General features: G+C 40.5%; 1 protein-coding gene across 1 annotated transcript in view; it reads right to left on the bottom strand.

Moving 5' to 3' along the window:
* The window catches only part of USH2A (usherin), an 800,771-nt gene that overhangs the window by 480,194 nt on the left and 299,728 nt on the right, over positions 1-20,849 (bottom strand). The window contains exon 20 of the mRNA XM_063441883.1: positions 11,872-12,105. Within this exon, the coding sequence (XP_063297953.1) occupies positions 11,872-12,105 (234 nt within the window). The remainder of the gene's footprint in view (positions 1-11,871; positions 12,106-20,849) is intronic.

The following is a 20,849-nucleotide window of genomic DNA, read 5'->3' as shown; positions in this document are numbered from 1 at the left end:
GGCAGTGAGTATGTGTATTTGTGTCAGGATGTTTGTGTATGTGTGTTAATGTGTATGTGTATATGTATCAGTATATTTGTGTCGGTGTGTGTGTGTCAGTGTGTATGTGTTGTGTCAGAATGTGTGAGGCAGATAATGTGCATATGTCCATACAACCCAGCATTCAAACACCAACACTATACACAAATACACTCCTGCATTTGAACTCCAACACTACATACCAATGCACCACTGCATTTAGATAGAAACAGTGCACACAAACACACTCCTACATTCACACACACATACTCCGTACAAAACATGCTTACAAACATTGCTCACAAATACAACACTGCAAAGATGAGCAAATGATAGATTCCCAGCTAGCAACGCATCGTGGGAGTTGCATGACAGACAAGGATCTTCCTTTTGGCCATCCTTGCTTGTAGAGGGGGGAGCACAATAAAAAATTCTTGCACCAGGGTCTTCTCCGCCTCCGCCACTGTGTTAGGAAATATTCTTAACAAACTTGACTTTTAATTCTACACTAATTTTATTTTTAGCATAATCAGACACCTTATACTCTGATCTCATTTGCGGAAGCATTGTCCCTATCCACGGAACTGGAAAATCATGGTCACATGCCAAACGCATCATGGACAGGAGGGACTGAGAGAAAAACCCAAGACATTTTCATGACCCTCTGAGTTCTAATGTAACAGGTTTTATTAAGAGTTCTAAAGTAACAGGTTTCATTGTTGTATCAAAGCAAATATTACTTTCACAGCAATCTTTGTTTTCTCTTTAGGCATTCTTCACTGTTTGACTCACACTACTAGCCAGCTCTGCTAGAAGATATAGGAAAATTACACATCATGCTGATACCAAGAGCCAGAAAACACTCCTGTTTGTGAGTGTGTGTGTTTTATGGGTTTTCACTTGGTTATATGTTTCTCTTTTTCATGTTCCACTGATGGAATGAACATTTTCTGCAAAGTATTTTTCATTTTATTTATATATTATTATTTTTTTTTTACTATATGACACCTGTTTTATGCTTTCTTTCTATAAGCTTTGGCAGTGTACAGTTGGGTTGAAATGCAGCTCATATTTTCATTTTAACCCCATCTAATTTTCTTCAATATTTTCTATGTTTTTCCTTTTTAATGGCAAGGCTGTATTACACCTTGGGATCATGGTTGCCAGGAGAAAAAAAACTGTATTCTAAATAAGCTGCAGTAAGTTATCTGTCCTTGGCGTCCTGAGATATAATGCTATAAATGAATCTGGATAATCACATGTCTGCACGAGAATCACACATTCCAAGCAAATGCATATGTTGAAATGAACTTTGTGTTAACTGCATCGTGATTGTGATTAACTGTGATTCATAATAGGCAATTAGAATTCAAAGCCATAATAAATCTTGATTACGTAAATCATTCATAACCAACTATGAAGAGAAAGCAGGGCAGCATATATCATCTATCTATCTATCTATCTTTTCGTCTGTGTGTTTATCAATCTGTCTATGCCTGTTTATCCATGGTTTGATTCAAAATATTAAGAATGGCAGAGAAAGGCTTTTGTAAGAATTCCCATGTATTGTTGATCTAGCTGGGACTTCTTATAAAGCCCATCCAGTCAGACATTGTAAAATAGATGAGACTGTGTTAATGTTAATCTCACATTGGAACAAAATTGTGATCCAGGCACTCAAGGATTAATTAAAGGACCACTCTAGGCACCCAGACCACTTCAGCTTAATGAAGTGGTCTGGGTGCCAGGTCCAGCTAGGGTTAACTAATTGTTTTATAAACATAGCAGTTTCAGAGAAACTGCTATGTTTATCAATTAGTTAAGCCTTCCCCTATTTCCTCTAGTGGCTGTCTCACTGACAGCCGCTAGAGGCGCTTGCGTGATTCTCACTGTGAAAATCACAGTGAGAGCACGCAAGCTACCATAGGAAAGCATTATGAATGCTTTCCTATGTGACCGGCTGAATGCGCGCGCAGCTCTTGCCGCGCGTGCGCATTCAGCCGAAGGGGAGGAACGGAGGCGGAGAGGAGGAGGAGAGCTCCCTTCCCAGCGCTGGAAAAAGGTAAGTTTTACCCCTTTTCCCCTTTCCAGAGCCGGAGTATGCTTTCCTGGCACTAGAGTGGTCCTTTAACCCCTTAAGGACCAAACTTCTGGAATAAAAGGGAATCATGACATGTCACACATGTCATGTGTCCTTAAGGGGTTAAACAGCAGATTTACTTGGAAAAAGTGCAATGGTTCGATCTCGGAGAGATCTTTCTCAATCTCAATGGATGGGCTTTATAAGAAGTCTAAGCTATATCAACAATACATGGGAATTCTTACAAAAGCTTTATGTTAAGGGCTTCTGAATTATTCTATTTTATATTTGGGCTGTGGTCCCCATTACATTACACATTTTTCAATATATGTCAGCATTTAAACTGCATTTCTCACCTATGGAGGGAAGACATTATGTTGTCTACCATGAAAGGAATTTTATCAGATTTACAATTTTGTTCAAAATACAGGGTATTGGTGGTATCCTCTAGAAAGGTACCCTCTGGGTCAATGTCAGAGATTCAGGAAAAGGTGTTTTGAAACAGATGTAAATAAGGCCTATTGGCCGAAACGTTGTATTATTTTATTGCGTTCCTTTTCCAATAAATCTGTTATATGTGGCTATCCTATTGAACTTGTGGATTGCCTAACCTCTTGAACCTGTGGATTGTTCAGTACAGATAGGACATTTTAATGGTATGTGGGCATGGAAGTTGCCCTGTGACAGGATGTGGATCTAATGCCTTAGTGGCATTTTCAGCATAAATGAAGTAGCATGCCACCTTTCTTTCATATCCAACATATAAAGAATTAATCTGGGTTAATATTAGCAAGGCTGGGTGGTATGATGTACCGTTTAAAAAATAAAATAAATTTTTGAGTAGTCACTGAAACGTGAAAGTTCTCTTGGAGTCTTTTAGTAGAATTAACAAACTAAATAGCATAGTAGGGAGATATTACACCAGTCCAAAGATGGTATCTTGATTCTGTGCAAGGTGAGCAGAATGATTGACTTTAGGCATCTTCCAAGCAGCTTTCTCTATAGGAAATCTTTATCAGACATGCCTCTATGGTTTCCTTCCCTTTTTCTCCATTCCACTTCTTAGAAATAAACAGTGTAGGCATTGTGGTTCCAGCACTGGCAAAACTACCAGCTGTGCAGCTGGTAGGGGCATGGACACCTGATAAGCATCTCTGATCAGGAGTCTGGATAGGTGCCGCAGGCCGCGGACCTTTGACAACTCGATCAGGCCCCTGTTACATTAGCAGTGCTGGGTCTCTGAAGTAGCCTGGATAAGACTCCCATCAGCTATGACTCCCTGCAACCAGATCCCATGACTGGACCCCAGGGAAGCCATCCCTTGGGGGGGGGTAAAATATTTAAATGTTTGTGTGTGTGTGTGTGTTTTGGTCTGTGTGCATCTTTTAAATGCATCTTTAAACGGTCCATATTCCACCATAGAAACATAGAAACATAGAATGTGACAGCAGATAAGAACCATTTGGCCCATCTAGTCTGCCCAACATTTCAAAATACTTTGAATTAGTCCCTGGCCTTATATTAAGTTTAGGATCCCCTTATGCCTATCCCACGCATGCTGAAACTCCCTCACCGTGTGAACCTCTACCACTTCAGCTGGAAGGCTATTCCACGCATCCACTACCCTCTCAGTAACGTAATACTTCTTGAAATTATTTTTAAACATTTGCCCCTCTTATATAAGACTATGTCCTCTGGTTGTGGTAGTTCTCCTTCTTTTAAATATAGTCTCCTCCTTTACTGTGTTGATTCCCTTTATGTTTCTAGCATATCCCCCCTGTCTCGTCTTTCCTCCAAGCTATACATGTTAAGTTCCTTTAACCTTTCCTGGTAAGTTTTATCCTGCAATCCATGAACCAGTTTAGTAGTCCTTCTCTGAACTCTCTATAAAGTATCAATATCCTTTTGAAGATACGGTCTCCAGTACTGCGTACAATACTCCAAGTGAGGTCTCACCAGTGTTCTGTACAATGGCATGAGCAATTCGCTCTTTCTACTGCTAATGCCTCTCCCTATACAACAAAGCATTCTGCTAGCATTTCCAGCTGCTCTATTACATTCTCTTCCTACCTTTCCTTAAGTCATCTGAAAAAAATTACCCCTAAATCCCTTGCCTCAGATGTTAAGGTTAGTAGGGTATCAAATATCCTATACTCTGCCCTTGGGTTTTTACGTCCAAGGTGGATTTTCTTGCACTTATCCACATTAAATGTCAGTTGCCACAGCTCTGACCATTTTTCAATTTTTTCTAAACCATTTGCCATTTGGCTTATCCCTCCTGGAACATCAACCCTGTTGCAAATTTTAGTATCATCAGCAAAAAAACATACCTTACCATCAAGACCTCCTGCAATATCACTACTAAAAATATTACAGAGAATGTACAAGTACAGATATCTGAGGTACCCCGCTGGTAACAAGACCTTGCTTCGAATATACTCCATTGACTACAACCCTCTGTTGCCTGTCATTTAGCCACTGCCTAATCCATTCAACAATATTGGAATCCAAACTTAAAGGGACACTCCAGAGCCAGGAAAACAAATTGTTTTCCTGGCACTGCAGGTCCCCTCTCCCTCCCACCACCCATCCCATGTTGCTGAAAGGGTGAAAGCCCCTTCAGTGACTTACCTGAGACCCCCGCCGATGTCCGCCGGAGGTGGTTTTGGGTCCACCCACGCAAGGCCACGCTCCACATTAGACCTCTCCAAAGGAAAGCATTGAGCGACGCTGGAGGTCCTCACATAGAGTGAGGACGTCCAGAGACGCTCTAGCACAGAAAACCTGTGCTAGAAACCAGGAAGTGCCCTCTAGTGGCTATCTACATTGGAAGAGGTTTCTGCTCTGTTCCAGTCCTCCCGCCCCACCACCTGCTCCCTAGATCCAATTCCCTTGCATCTCATCCGTACTCTGTCTTCTTCTCTTTCTCCACCTCTCACTAAAATTCTCAATCTCTCTCCTCTGGTATATTTCCATTGCCCTTCAAACATGCAACTGTAACCCCAATTCTAAAGAAGCCCAATCTTGACCCTAACTTCACATCCAATTATCGTCCTATCTCGCTACTGCCTTTTGCATCCAAGATCCTTGAAAGAATTGTGTATGCGAGATTGACAGACTTCCTCAAGTCCAACTCTGCTAGACCCGCGTCAGTCTGGTTTCCGCACTAAGCACTCTGTGGAAACAGCACTGACCAAAGTATCCAATGATCTACTCGCTGCAAAGTCTCGTGGTCACTACTCTATCCTAATTCTCCTTGACCTGTCTGCGGCTTTTGACACTGTTGATCATCAACAGCTTCTTCTCATCCTCCGCAATATCGGTCTACACGATATTGCTCTCTCCTGGTGCTCCTCCTACCTCTCCCAGCGCTCTTTCAGTGTTTCTTTCTCTGGCTCTGCTTCTTCTCCCCATCTCCTCTCTGTTGGTGTCCCCCAAGGTTCAGTACTTGGTCCCCTACTGTTCTCCATCTATACTGCCTCCTTTGGCTTCCAATATCATTTCTATGCAGATGACATGCAAATCTACCTGTCCTCTCCTGATCTCTCCCCGTCCCTCTTGACTAGTGTCTCTGACTGCCTCTCTCCTGTGTCTGTCTCCCTCCAAGTCAACGGTGTTACCATCAGCTCCACCACGCAGGCTCGCTGCCTAGGTGTTCTATTTGACTCCGACCTCTCCTTCACGTCTCATGTTCAATCTATCGCCAAATCCTGTCATTTCCATCTCAAAAACATTGTGCGCATCTGCCCCTACTTAACGCCAGATGCGACTAAGGTGTTGGTCTATTCCACTGTCCTTTCTCACCTTGACTACTGTAATCTGCTTCTCAGTGGTCTTACGTGCTCCCAACTTGCGCCATTACAGTCCATAATGAATGCGGCGGCGAGGCTCATCTTCCTGTCCGCCCGCACCTCCCATGCCTCACCCTTCTGTCAGTCCCTACATTGGTTTCCTATAAAATATAGAGCTCAATTTAAAATTCTGGTTCTAGCTTTCAAATCTCTACATAATGTTGCTCCCAACTGTCTATCCTCCCTTATACACAAGTATGTCCCGTCTAGGCCCTTACGATCTGCTGAAGACTTACATCTATCTTCTGTCCGTACTCCCACCTCTGATGCTCGCCTTCAAGATGTCTCAAGGGATGCACCATACCTGTGGAACTCGCTTCCCTCCTCCATTAGATGCTCACCCAGTCTCCCCTCCTTCAAAAAATCGTTAAAAACCCACTTCTTCATAAAAGCATATCAATTAAACTGTTAATAGCTCCCAACTGATTTCTCTTCTGCAACTGTCACTAGTCTAATACTATCGTTACCTTTTATGTCACTTTACCTCACTCCCTCTAGCATGTAAGCTCATTGAGCAGGGCCCTCAACCCCTCTGTTCCTGTGTGTCCAACTTGTCTGGTTATAACTACATTTCTGTTCGTCCACCCATTGTAAAGCGCTGCGGAATTTGACGGCGCTCTATAGATATCATAATAATAATAATAATGAAAACTGCAATAATTACACTTGCAGGGTTAAGGGTAGTGGGAGTTGGCATCCAGACCACTCCAATGGGCAGAAGTGGTCTGGGTGCCTGGAGTGACCCTTTAAAGATTGCAGTTTATTGATGAGCCTTCTGTGTGGAACAGTGTCAAAAGCCTTACTGAAATTTAGGAAAGCAATGTCTACTGCACCACCCTGATCTATTATTTTAGTTACCCAATCAAAAAAAAGGCGGATGCGTATTAGGGACTTTAACTTGTGGCTTGGTGAATGGTGTCGGGAGCAAGGATTTGGCTTTATTGCTCATGGTAGCTCTGTTTGGAATGGAAATAAACTGTACAAAAAAGATGGTTTGCATCTTTCTCAAAAGGGAACAAATGTTCTCAGTGAGCAGTTCAGAGGTTTTGCTAGGATGTATTTAAACTAGGAGGGGGGGGCAAAAGGGTGATAAAACATCAATCCAATTGTCCCCCAAAACAAGGACAGAAGGTGCCTGTAGCAAGTGTGTTAAAAAATGATAAGCTTAGAGTCATGTCTACAAATGCTCGCAGTTTAGGGAATAAGATCCATGAACTTGTGGCAATAATGGCAACTGATAGTGTAGATTTAGTCGCTGTTACTGAGACATGGTATAATGAGAAAAATGACTGGGACATAGCAATACCAGGGTACTCTTTATATAGAAAAGACAGGGAAGGCAAGAAAGGGGGAGGGGTGGCCCTGTATGTAAAGAATAGCATAAAATCTAGCCTAATAAAGGTTAGTGAGGCGAACATAGAGTCAGTTTGGGCTACGTTAGAATTTGGTAATCACACAGTAACTCGTGTAGGTGTGATTTATAGGCCCCCAGGACAAATTGAAGAGTTAGATAATCTACTAGTTGAAGAAATAGCTAAAATGACAATGAAGGGGGAAGTTATCATCATGGGTGACTTTAATCTTCCTGATATAAATTGGAAAACAAAAATAGCTACTTGTGCCAGGAGCACACATATTCTAAACTCCCTACTGGGATTGTCTCTAAAACAAGTCGTTGAGGAGCCAACTCGTAAAGAGGCCATACTAGATTTAGTGTTAACAAATGGAGATTTGGTATCAGATATTACTGTAGGTGAAAGTTTAGGATCCAGTGATCATCAGTCAGTGTGGTTTAATATAAGAACAGTGACTGAGTCACACCACACAAAAACAAAAGTTTTAGACTTTAGAAAAACAGACTTTTCCAAAATTAGAATATGTGTAAAGGAGTCATTATCAGACTGGAGCAATTTAAATGGAGTCCAAAAGAAATGGGATCATTTAAAAGTTGCACTACTGAAGGCAACAGAAAATTGCATTAGGCTTGTCAGTAAAAGCAAAAAATTCAAGAAACCACTGTGGTACTCCACAGATGTAGCCAAAATAGTAAAAAACAAAAAGTTAGCATTTAGTAATTATAAAAAAAACCAGAGTGAGGAAGACAGAATGACCTATAAGATTAGGCAGAAAGAGGCTAAGCAAGTTATAAGAGCTTCCAAATCACACACAGAAGAGAAAATAGCACAGTCAGTAAAAAAGGGGGACAAAACCTTTTTTAGATACATAAATGAGAAAAGAAAAGTAAAACAAGGATTAGTTAGATTAAAAACAAAAGAAGGAAGGTATGTAGATGAGGATAAAGGTCTAGCTGACTGCCTCAATGAATATTTTTGTTCGGTATTTACAGATGAAAATGAAGGAAAGGGACCTCAGTTAAGAAAAAGGATAAATGAGTCATTTATTACATGTGAGTTTACAGAGGAAGAGGTTCTATTTCAACTGTCAAAAGTAAAGACAAATAAGTCAATGGGACCTGATGGAATACACCCAAAGCTATTAAAAGAGCTTAGTGGTGTACTAGCAAAACCATTAACAGATTTATTTAACCAATCATTGATAACAGGAGTAGTCCCAGAAGATTGGAAGTTAGCGAATGTTGTGCCCATTCACAAGAAAGGTAATAGGGAGGAGTCGGGCAACTATAGGCCAGTAAGCCTAACTTCAGTAGTGGGGAAAGTGATGGAAACCATGTTAAAGGATAGGATTGTTGAACATCTAAAAACACACGGATTTCAAGATCAGAGACAACATGGGTTTACTTCAGGGAGATCATGCCAAACTAATCTTATTGATTTTTTTGATTGGGTAACTAAAATTATAGATCAGGGTGGTGCAGTAGACATTGCTTACCTCGATTTCAGTAAGGCTTTTGACACTGTTGCACATAGAAGGCTTATCAACAAACTACAATCTTTGAGTTTGGATTCCAATATTGTTGAATGGGTAAGGCAGTGGCTGAGTGACAGGCAACAGAGGGTTGTAGTCAATGGAGTATATTCGAAGCTTGGGCTTGTCACCAGTGGGGTACCTCAGGGATCTGTACTTGGACCCATTCTCTTTAATATTTTTATTAGTGATATTGCAGAAGGTCTTGATGGTAAGGTGTGTCTTTTTGCGGATGATACTAAGATATGTAACAGGGTTGATGTTCCAGGAGGGATAAGCCAAATGGAAAATGATTTAGGTAGACTAGAAAAATGGTCAGAGTTGTGGCAACTGACATTTAATGTGGATAAGTGCAAGATAATGCATCTTGGACGTAAAAACCCAAGGGCAGAGTACAGAATATTTGATAGAGTCCTAACCTCAACATCTGAGGAAAGGGATTTAGGGGTGATTATTTCTGATGACTTAAAGGTAGGCAGACAATGTAATAGAGCAGCAGGAAATGCTAGCAGAATGCTTGGTTGTATAGGGAGAGGTATTAGCAGTAGAAAGAGGGAAGTGCTCATGCCATTGTACAGAACACTGGTGAGACCTCACTTGGAGTACTGTACACAGTACTGGAGACCCTATCTTCAGAAGGATATTGATACCTTAGAGAGAGTTCAAAGAAGGGCTACTAAACTGGTTCATGGATTGCAGGATAAAACTTACCAGGAAAGGTTAAAGGATCTTAACATGTATAGCTTGGAGGAAAGACGAGACAGGGGGGATATGATAGAAACATTTAAATACATAAAGGGAATCAACACAGTAAAGGAGGAGACTATATTTAAAAGAAGAAAAACTACCACAACAAGAGGACATAGTCTTAAATTAGAGGGACAAAGGTTTAAAAATAATATCAGGAAGTATTACTTTACTGAGAGGGTAGTGGATGCATGGAATAGCCTTCCAGCTGAAGTGGTAGAGGTTAACACAGTAAAGGAGTTTAAGCATGCGTGGGATAGGCATAAGGCTATCCTAACTATAAGATAAGGCCAGGGACTAATGAAAGTATTTAGAAAACTGGGCAGACTAGATGGGCCGAATGGTTCTTATCTGCCGTCACATTCTATGTTTCTATGTTTCTAAAAAAAAAATCAATTAGATTAGTTTGGCATGATCTCCCTGAAGTAAACCCATATTGTCTCTGATCTTGAAATCCATGTAACTTTAGATGTTCAACAATCCTATCCTTTAACATGGTTTCCATCACTTTCCCAACTACTGAAGTAAGGCTTACTTCTTTTAATAACTTTGGGTGCATCGCATCAGGCCTCATCGACTTATTTGTCTTTACTTTTGACAGTTGAAATAGAACCTCTTCCTCTGTAAACTCACATGTAACAAATGACGCATGTGTCCTTTTTCTTAACTGAGGCCCCTTTCCTTCATTTTCATCTGTAAATACTGAACAAAAATATTTATTGAGGCAATAAGCTAGACCTTTATCCTCTTCTACATACATTCCTTCTTTTGTTTTTAATCTAACTAATCCTTGTTTTACTTTCCTTTTTTTATTTATGTATGTAAAAATGTTTTATCCCCCTTTTTTTTTTTTTACAGACTGTGCTATTTTCTCTTCTGTGTGTGCTTTGGGGGCTCTTATAACTTGCTTAGCCTCTTTCTGCCTAATCTTATAGATCTGTCTTTCTTCCTCACTGGGGGTACAGTTTTTTTTTATAATTTCTAAATGCTAACTTTTTTTGTTTTTTTTTAATATTTTGGCCACATCTGCGGAGTACCACTTTGTTTTCTTGAATTTTTTGCTTTTACTGACAAGCCTAATGCAATTTTCTGTTGCCTTCAGCAGTGCAAGTTTTATATAATCCCATTTCTCCTGGACTCCATTTACGAATATTCTAATTTTGTTTTTGTGTGGTGTGACTCAGTCACTGTTGTTATATTAATCCACACTGACTGATGATCACTGGATCCTAAACGTTCACCTACAGTAATATCTGATACCAAATCTCCATTTGTAGACACTAAATCTAGTATGGCCTCCTTACAAGTTGGTTCCTCAACGAGTTGTTTTAGAGACAATCCCAGTAGTAGTTTAGAATATGTGTGCTCCTGGCACAAGCAGCAATTTTGGACTTCCAGGTAACATCAGGAAGATTAAAGTCACCCATCATGATAACTTCCCCTTCATTGTCATTTTAGCTATTTCTTCAACTAGTATATTATCTAACTCTTCTATTTGCCCAGGGGGCCTGTAAATCACACCTACACAAGTTACTTTGTGATTACCAAATTCAAACGTAACCCAAATGGACTCTATGTTCGCCTCACTAACTTTTATCAGGCTAGATTTTATGCTATCCTTCACATACAGGCCCTCCCTTCCCCTTTCTTGCCTTCTCTGTCTTTTCTATATAAAGAGTACCCTGGTATTGCAATATCCCAGTCATTTTTCTCATTATACCAAGTCTCAGTAACAGCGTCTAAATCTACATTATCAGTTGCCATTATTGCCACAAGTTCATGGATCTTATTCCCTAAACTGCAAGCATTTGTAGACATGACTCTAGGCTTTTCATTTTTTAACACACTCGTTACAGTTACTTTCTGTTTTTGTTTTGGCAATTGGATTGATGTTTTATCGCCCTTCTGTCCCCCACTCCTAGTTTAAATGCTTCCTAACAAAACCTCTGAACTGCATCTTTTTTGTACAGTTTATTTCCATTCCAAACAGAGCTACCATGAGAAACAAAGCCAAATTTTGCTCCCGACACCATTCACCAAGCCACAAGTTAAAGTCCCTAATACGCATCCGCTTGTCGTTCTGAGTGTTATGCACAGGCAGAACTTCAGAGAATGACAGTGTGGAAGCAACCTGCCGTATATCATTGGCAAGAACACAAAACCCTTCCTTTACCTGAGAAACCTCATTACCACTGTATATGTTACTCTATTTATGGGATTATGTGAGCAAAACATTAAATACATTTTTTAAAAAAAGCATACATGCAGCAATTAAAAAAGGACACATACCTGTAAAATATGAATTTGTCGGTAAAGTGGAAGGAAGGAATTTTACATATCCATTTCCTGGAAAGCGAGTTCCCTTGACAAAATCCATTTTGTTCTTCATTGTTAATGATGAGTCTACTTTTATAAGCTGATAAAGTGGAAAAGGTCCATTAAGATCCATAGGTGCCTCCCAAGAAATCATCATTGTGGTGCTATTGATCCCCTTCACTTGTGGAGCATTGAAATGTTGAGGTGCTATAACAGAACAAGGGTACATTTGTATTATTTGGAACATGATTGACAGCAATAACCAATTACAATGTATGTTCAAAATATAACCTAAAATAACATAAGACTATTTGTTCAATATACATTATATTTACAATATTGCCTGTATGAAAGATAATACATATTAAATATTAAATATTAATAATATACGTCTGCTACAATGATAATTATGAATCCGTTTCAGGGAACATGCTTTGATCATGTAATTGTGCAGGAGATGTTACGTATAAGAAATATATCCCATTCAATAACTTTAATAACCAATCAAGAAATATGGATTAGCAATACCTGTAAGTATCATGGATTATTGATCTGGCCACCACATCATTCATTGACCATCCAATAATTAAACAGTTATTTAGTAAACATCGCTCCTGAGGAGAGGCTGGCATGGATAACATCAGCTGAAGGGATGATGGTAAAAAAACCTAGGATCCTATCTAATTACTTGTTGGAGGTATAATAAGACTACAAAAAAAGATAGTGTCCAAATTATAAAATTGGCACAAACAGCCTCAGAATCAGGAAACTGGAATTTCAGAAGCTCATATTCTGCCCCAGGGATTCCACCCTCTAAAAGCCATGGTGTGATACTGTCATACTAACTTTTTTATAGGCTGTGGTGTCTTACAAGGCCCAAACTTTGGCCATTGCTTTTACTCTTTTAACCCCTTAGTGACGAGACCGTTTTTCAATTTTCCTACCTTTAAGGACCAGGATTGTTTTTACATTTCTGCTGTGTTTGTGTTTAGCTGTAATTTTCCTCTTTTTTATTTACTGTACCCACACATATTATATACAGTTTTTCTCACCATGAAATGGTCTTTCTAAAGATACCATTATTTTCATCATATCATATCATTTACTATAAACAAAATTATAAAATAAGATTAAAAAATTAAAAATAAACCTTTTTCTAACTTTGACTCCCAAAATCTGTTACGCATCTACAACCACCAAAAAACACCCGTGCTAAATAGTTTCTAAATTTTGTCCTGAGTTTAGAAATACCCAATGTTAACATATTCTTAGCTTTGTTTTGCAAGTTATAGGGCAATAACTACAAATAGCACGTTGCTATTTACAAACCATTTTTTTTTTTCAAAATTAACAAAAGTTACATTGTAACACTGATATCTGTCAGGAATCCCTGAATAACATTCACATGCATATATTTTTCAAAAGAAGACATCCTAAGGTATTAAACTTGGGGTATTTTGACTCTTTTAAAGCAACCATTTTATCACCAATCCATGCCAAATGTAAAAAAATAAATAATAATTGGTGATTTTTTTTACACACATAGCAATTTATTAATAAATGTACTGAGAACTTTAAGGGTTACTGCCAAAGAACACCCCAATATGTGTGTTCCTGAATACAGTAATACCAAGCATGTGCAGATGTGTCAGGTTCTGTGGGGGCTAAAAGACCTTATTTGGAGGGTGCGCATTCCAGTTTTCCAACTTGGAATTTTCACATCTGGTCATCATGCACCCATGTCCTATTTGGGACATTTTTGAAACCGGACAATGTAATTTACCCCATCAAACCATATATTTTTGAAAAGTATATAGGGGGAACATCAGGTATTTCAAATTGTGGTATTTTAACACTTTCCATGCACTAATTCTACCACCAGTCTTTTGGATAGTAATTTATTGTGTTATTTTTCTCTCACATTGTACTTTAGACATGGATTCTCAGTTCCTGTTATGTGTTAGAAACATAGAATGTGACGGCAGATAAAAACCATTCTGCCCATCTAGTCTGCACAATTTTTTTAAATACTTCCATTAGTCCCTGGCCTTATCTTATAGTTAGGAAAGCCTTATGCATATCTTACGCATGCTTAAACTCCTTTACTGTGTTAACCTCTACTACTTCAGCTGGAAGGCTATTTTATGCATCCACTACCCTCTCAGTAACGTGATACTTCCTGATATTATTTTTAAACCTACGCCCCTCTAATTTAAGACTATGTCCTCTTGTTGTGGTAGTTTTTCTTCTTTTGAATATAGTCTCCTCCTTTACTGCATTGATTCCCTTTATGTATTTAAATGTTTCTACCAGTTCCCCCTCCTTGTCTTTCCTCCAAGCTATACATGTTAAGTTCCTTTAACCTTTCCTTGTAAAAAAAATAACACCACAATATGTGTTCAGCAACATCTTCTGAGTACAGTGATACCACCTATGCATAGGCTTGTTAGGATGTTTGGGGGTTGCAATGCCAAACTTCTGACATGTGTTTTTCAAATTTGACATATCTTCTTTTTGGGGGCCTTTTTACATATCCCAATATTTTTTCTTGCCATGAACGTGCATATATTTGACAAAAGTTGACATCCTAAGGTATTGTATATGGAGGGTTTTGATGCATTTGATGCAACCGTTTTAGCCACAAAAAATGTATGGTGGTAATTTTTCAATTTTCATTTTTTTGTGTGTGATTTAGGGTAGCATGTTGTTGATTATTGCAAGAAAACACTCCAGGTTGTTTTCTGCAAGGCCTCCTGAGTACACTCATACCCCCCATGCATAGGTTGAAGTTGATCATAAAAAATAAAACTAACAGTAAACGTAACCAAAAAAAGTATATTAACTGAATGGCCAATGTAAAAAAAAAAAAATTCAAAACAGTGTGCGGTTTCGCTTGAAGCAGTCACCGATGCAGAGTCAAGGCTGTCCGCGGCAATCAGGACAGTAAAAGATGGTGTCCTTACTCTGCTCGTTCTTGAAACAGACTCTGCATCTTTTTTGGGGATTCTGCTTTGCCGTAGATGTGGGGATTTTAAAAATAAAGTGGGTAGCCCCAACTCTGCTCTCTCCCATCACTGCCCAGGGAGCAGGTGCATCTTGGTACAAAATCCACAAAATGATCTGGAGCTTAAACTGTAAAAAAGTTAGTTTTATTTTGAGGTTTGGTTTTTTGAACAACAAATAAGCGTTGTGAGTTGCAATCTGCATTAAGTAAATTGCAACCTTTTTGTACCAGGCCCTTGTCTTCCGTATATTTAGGTAGGGCTACATAAGTAATCTGCCAGATCAACCCCACTCATATGCCGGTTATAGGCCATGAGGCACACTGGCTTTCTTGTGCTCTCAGTGTGGATGGTAGTACGAAGGTACATATCCTTCTTGTCTCTGTAATTAACTGCCAACAGCTCCTCCTGGCGCAGAGCTAAGGTCTCCCCCCCTTTGTAGCTGGGTGTCCTGGAAAACTTGCACGGTTCTTTCTGATTGTACAAGCTCTTTCTTATTGTACAAGCTGTATCAAAACAATAAAGTAGCTTGAACAAAGGGACACATGTATAAAAAATGTCTGTATACAAGTGGTACCCTTTGCTCATCAGAGGGAATATCAGGTCTCAGACAATCTTGCCGCTGGTTCCCATATGTTCTTGGCAACCTGGATGGTCAAGGTGGCTATCTTTTCCCTCGTACACCCAGAAGGCCTGAGTATACCCAGTCTCACTATCACAGAGCTTATACACCTTTACACCATACCTGTAGTGCTTGGAAGGAATATACTGCTTGAATTCCCTTATACTTCATCAGGGATTCAAACTGGGGATGCTCCATAGGAGGGGCACAGGCTGTTGTCGCTGAAGTAGAATCATTTCATACCTCTTCCTCGACAATGGGGGTAGAGCAGATGGGGCGGTTGGAGGGCTTCTTTATGATTACCATCAGCATAGTCAATGCCCAGAATTTGTTAAATTCTGGTACATCGATGGGGGCTAAATGCTGCTTTGCCAAAAAAAGAGTCAAGCTTTGAAGCACGGGACTGATGGGCATATAAATTAGTTTGGGCGACAATGTTCTCCATTACATCATAGCCCAGAAACACCTCCATAAACTGTTGGGGGCTAAATCCTGCTACATCCACATTGATGCCAGGATTTGTGGTGAAGGGTGGGTTATCTGGCCTCTGGCAATAAGGCGCTACCCACATCTCAGCAGCACTGCCAGCTAGAGCAGCATGTCTCCTTCTGGCAGGGGGCCTAGCAGCCACAGATACACCACTAGCAGCAGGCTCTGTATGTAGTGATGATGTATCTGAGCACCTGGCAGGGTCAAAATCAGGGTCGGAGTCAGACATAGATGTGCCAGACTTTAACACAAGGATGGCATACGCCTCCTCAGCGCTATACGACCTCTGTGACCTCTGTGACCTGATCTGTCACAAAATAAAATCACTAAAAAAAAATGAACCCCTAAAAAAATGCACAGACAGCAAAATAAATGCTGCTGTGCAAGAGTCAGTGATCTATACAGTGATCACTGGCAGGATAGGGGTTAATAGCTCTGAAAAGAACCTTTGGGTCGCACACAAAAAAAACTAAATCACCCAAAAAATGTACCCATAAAAAAATGCATAGACAGCAAAAAAGTGCTGCTGTGCAAGAGTCAGTGATTTGTAGTGATCACTGGCAAGATAGGGGTTAATGGCTCTGAAAAGAGCCTTTGGGTCTCACAATTTTACAAATCCCGACCTAAAACTACCTAAATCTCTCTACCTTGACACAGATCTCTCTCTCACTTAAACACAAATAAAGTGAGGGAGAGAGATACACACTGATCAGAGTCAATATTTACTAACATTGACCTGACCAGACAAATGGGGATCATAGTAATAATAAATATTAGTATACTGACAAGCTCTGATTGGATGATCCTAGCCTGCCTCTCTCATGAGACAGGCTAGGGACAGCCCCAGAAGCCCCATGATGCACCATATTGGAAGCCACATTTGTGGGGGGTGGTGGGGGGTTCAGATTAATACATTTACTTGTTTTACTTTATTCGTGTTTTTTTATTATTGATTTTATTTAGTCTATTGATTTTATTTAAGTATTTTACTACACTACTCTCTGCTACACTCTGCTACACTACTGCTGGGCACCATGTGGGAACACCCGGAAGTGATCGCTCCTGGGGGGCGCTCACCCGGCGGCACGGCAGTCAGGAGAGATATTGCAGGATGCCTCGACATCGAGGCATCGCTGCAATACCCTTAGAGTGGCTGGCAGCGATCACTTATACTACTAGGTACGTCTGCAGTCCTTAAGGAGAATTTTTTGTTGGACGTACCTAGTAAGGTACCTAGTAAGGTGTTAAATAATGTTCCCAGGCAATGAAAAAAATCTAAATTTAACAACACTGGATCTTCAAGGCACAGCAGTCCACATGCACGTATACCTAGCTGAGAATTTAAAGGGTTTTGAAGAGGTTCTAGAGTTTTAGCATGTTTCCCAAAACCAAGATAGCATTATTTTTAACTAACATACCTTTCTATGTATCTTTAAAAGACGTGGTTTTTTATTTTACTTTATTTTTTTAATTGGAGCTTTGTTACATATCAGCTGAAATGCCACAGATTTTCTGCACCCTTCCATTCCACCTGCTAGAGAATGAAACACATTATTTGTTCAAAGACACAGAAACATCCACAGACACAAAGACACTGTGGTTGGTATGGGTGGTCAGCAGAAAGAGGTTTTTTTCCTGCTCCCCCTGTCTCTCAATTCCTCGACATTGAGTGTTTGCAAAGGAATTGAAAGTCACTTGGGTTAAAAATATATTTTAAAATAGTTTTTTAATCCAAATCTATACATATGCTCTCAAAGCTGCTAGCACAATGTATAGATGGTATTTCAAATTATTTTAAAAGAGCTAAAGTATTTTAAGCCTTGACAGGTTCCATTTAAAGGACCACTATAGGCACCCAGGCCACTTCAGCTTAATGAAGTGGTCTGGGTGCCAGGTCCAGATAGGAGTAACCCTTTTTTTGAATAAACATAGCAGTTTCAGAAAAACTGCTATGTTTATAAAGGGGTTAATCAGTGGCGTCTCTAGGATTAATTTTTAGGGGGGGCACATGGTGGGCCAGGGACAAAAGTACATTTAACCCTGCCCTCGCCTCAGTTTGACCCCGCCCCTGCCACATGTTAAGCCCCGCCCCCGACACAATGTGTTTTTTTTAATAATCCCTGGTGGAGGATTCATTATTTTCCACCAGGGATTATTAAAAAAAAAACAAAAAAACATTTCCCTTGATATAGTGCCATAGTTGCCAACATTTGAGACATTGGGACATTCAGCGCTCCCTGTACAGTGCTGCTCTCTGTATAATACATGGCTGTGTGTATAATATCCTGGGAGAGTCAGTGCTCCCTGTATAGTGTTGCTCTCTGTATAATACATGGCTGTGTGTATAATATCCTGGGACAGTCAGTGCTCCCTGTATAGTGTTGCTCTCTGTATAATACATGACTGTGTGTATAATATCCTGGGACAGTCAGTGCTCCCTGTATAGTGCTGCTCTCTGTATAATACATGGCTGTGTGTATAATATCCTGGGACAGTCAGTGCTCCCTGTATAGTGTTGCTCTCTGTATAATACATGGCTGTGTGTATAATATCCTGGGACAGTCAGTGCTCCCTGTATAGTGTTGCTCTCTGTATAATACATGGCTGTGTGTATAATATCCTGGGACAGTCAGTGCTCCCTGTATAGTGTTGCTCTCTGTATAATACATGACTGTGTGTATAATATCCTGGGACAGTCAGTGCTCCCTGTATAGTGCTGCTCTCTGTATAATACATGACTGTGTGTATAATATCCTGGGACAGTCAGTGCTCCCTGTATAGTGTTGCTCTCTGTATAATACATGGCTGTGTGTATAATATCATGGGACAGTCAGTGCACCCTGTATAGTGCTGCTCTCTGTAAATACAGATCTGTTTGTGTATAATATCCCAAGACAGAGAGCAGCACTATACAGGGAACACTGATTGTCCCAGGATATTATACAGACACAGACCTGTATTATACAGAGAACAGCACTATAGTATTATACAGATAGCTGAGCATATACCCCATGTCCCAATCTCTAGACTACAAGTACCTGTCAACAGCAGCTCCCAGTGTGCGGCAGCTCACACAGATGATTCAGCGGTAAAGCGCACTCGCTGGCAGAGCCAAACTGGAAAGCAGCCCTGGAAAAAAATGTATGCCATTCCTATAGGTCAATATATATATATATAGTACAGTGAGCACACAAGCTCACTGGCATGCGCAAATAGGCTCACTGACAGGCAAAAAACTCTCTGACTCGCACACAGGCTTACTACAGACAAACTCACTTGTATAAACACAAGGCTCACTGCAAAGAAGTTCAGGGACACACACATGCTCAATAAATAGAAGCTCACTGACACACACACGCAGTACCATCTAAATAGTGTTAAGGGCCCACGTGCAAAGCAGTGCACTGGGGCCCTTCCTACACAACAACTCACAGGAATAAAAATTTTAATTATTGATAGACTGCTGAGTACATACACACAGTACACAAATACGAACACCGAGAGACTTCTGAATGCACACACACAGATTTCTGAATGCACACAGACGTTGCTGAATGCACACAGGCTGATTTATACACTTACACACAGACTGCTGAGTCCAACACACACACACACAGCTGAGTCCATACACACACACACACACACACAGACACACAGACTGCTGAGTCCATACACACACAGACTGCTGAGTCCATATACACACAGACAGACACACAGACTGCTGAGTCCATACACACACACACACACAGAGAGTGCTGAGTCCATACACACACAGACTGCTGAGTCCTAGACACACACAGACTGCTGAGTCCATACACACATACAGATTGATGAGTCCATACACACACATACAGATTGATGAGTCCATACACACATACAGACTGATGAGTCCATACACACATACAGACTGATGAGTCCATACACACACACAGACACATACTGCTAAGTCCATACACACACAGACTGCTGAGTCCATACACACACATTTACTGCTGAGTCCACACACACACACACACACACACACAGACTGCTGAGTCCATACACACACACACACAGGCTGCTGAGTTCATATATACACACACACACAAACACACAGACTGCTGAGTCCATACACACACACACACACACACACACAAACATGCAGACTGCTGAGTCCATACACACACACACACACACACACACACACAAACATGTAGACTGCTGAGTCCATACACACACACACACACACACACACAGACTGCTGAGTCCATATACACACACACACACACATAGTGCTGAGTCCATACACACACACACACACACACACAGACTGCTGAATCCATACACACACACACAGACTGCTGAGTCCATACTCACATGCAGACTGCTGAGTCCATACACACAGACACACACACAGACTGCTGAGTCCATACACACACATACTGCTGAGTCCATACACACAGACACAAAGACATACACACACACACACACAGACTGCTGAGTCCATACACACATGCAGACTGCTGAGTCCATACACACAGACACACACACAGACTGCTGAGTCCACACACACATGCAGACTGCTGAGTCCATACACACACACACACACACACACACACAGACTGCTGAGTCCATACACACACATACTGCTAAATCCATACACACACACAGACACAAAGACACACACACACACACACACAGACTGCTGAGTCCATACACAAACACACACACAGACTGCTGAGTCCATACACACATACAGACTGCTGAGACCATACACACAGTCACGCACACAGACTGCTGATTCCATACACACACACAGGCACACAGACTGCTGAGTCCATACACACACACAGACACAC

Source organism: Pelobates fuscus, chromosome 2, assembly GCF_036172605.1.
Source record: "Pelobates fuscus isolate aPelFus1 chromosome 2, aPelFus1.pri, whole genome shotgun sequence".
In the NCBI taxonomy this organism is placed as follows: domain Eukaryota; kingdom Metazoa; phylum Chordata; class Amphibia; order Anura; family Pelobatidae; genus Pelobates; species Pelobates fuscus.
The sequence above is the reverse complement of the archived record's forward strand: the minus strand, read 5'-3'. Positions and strand labels throughout refer to the sequence as shown.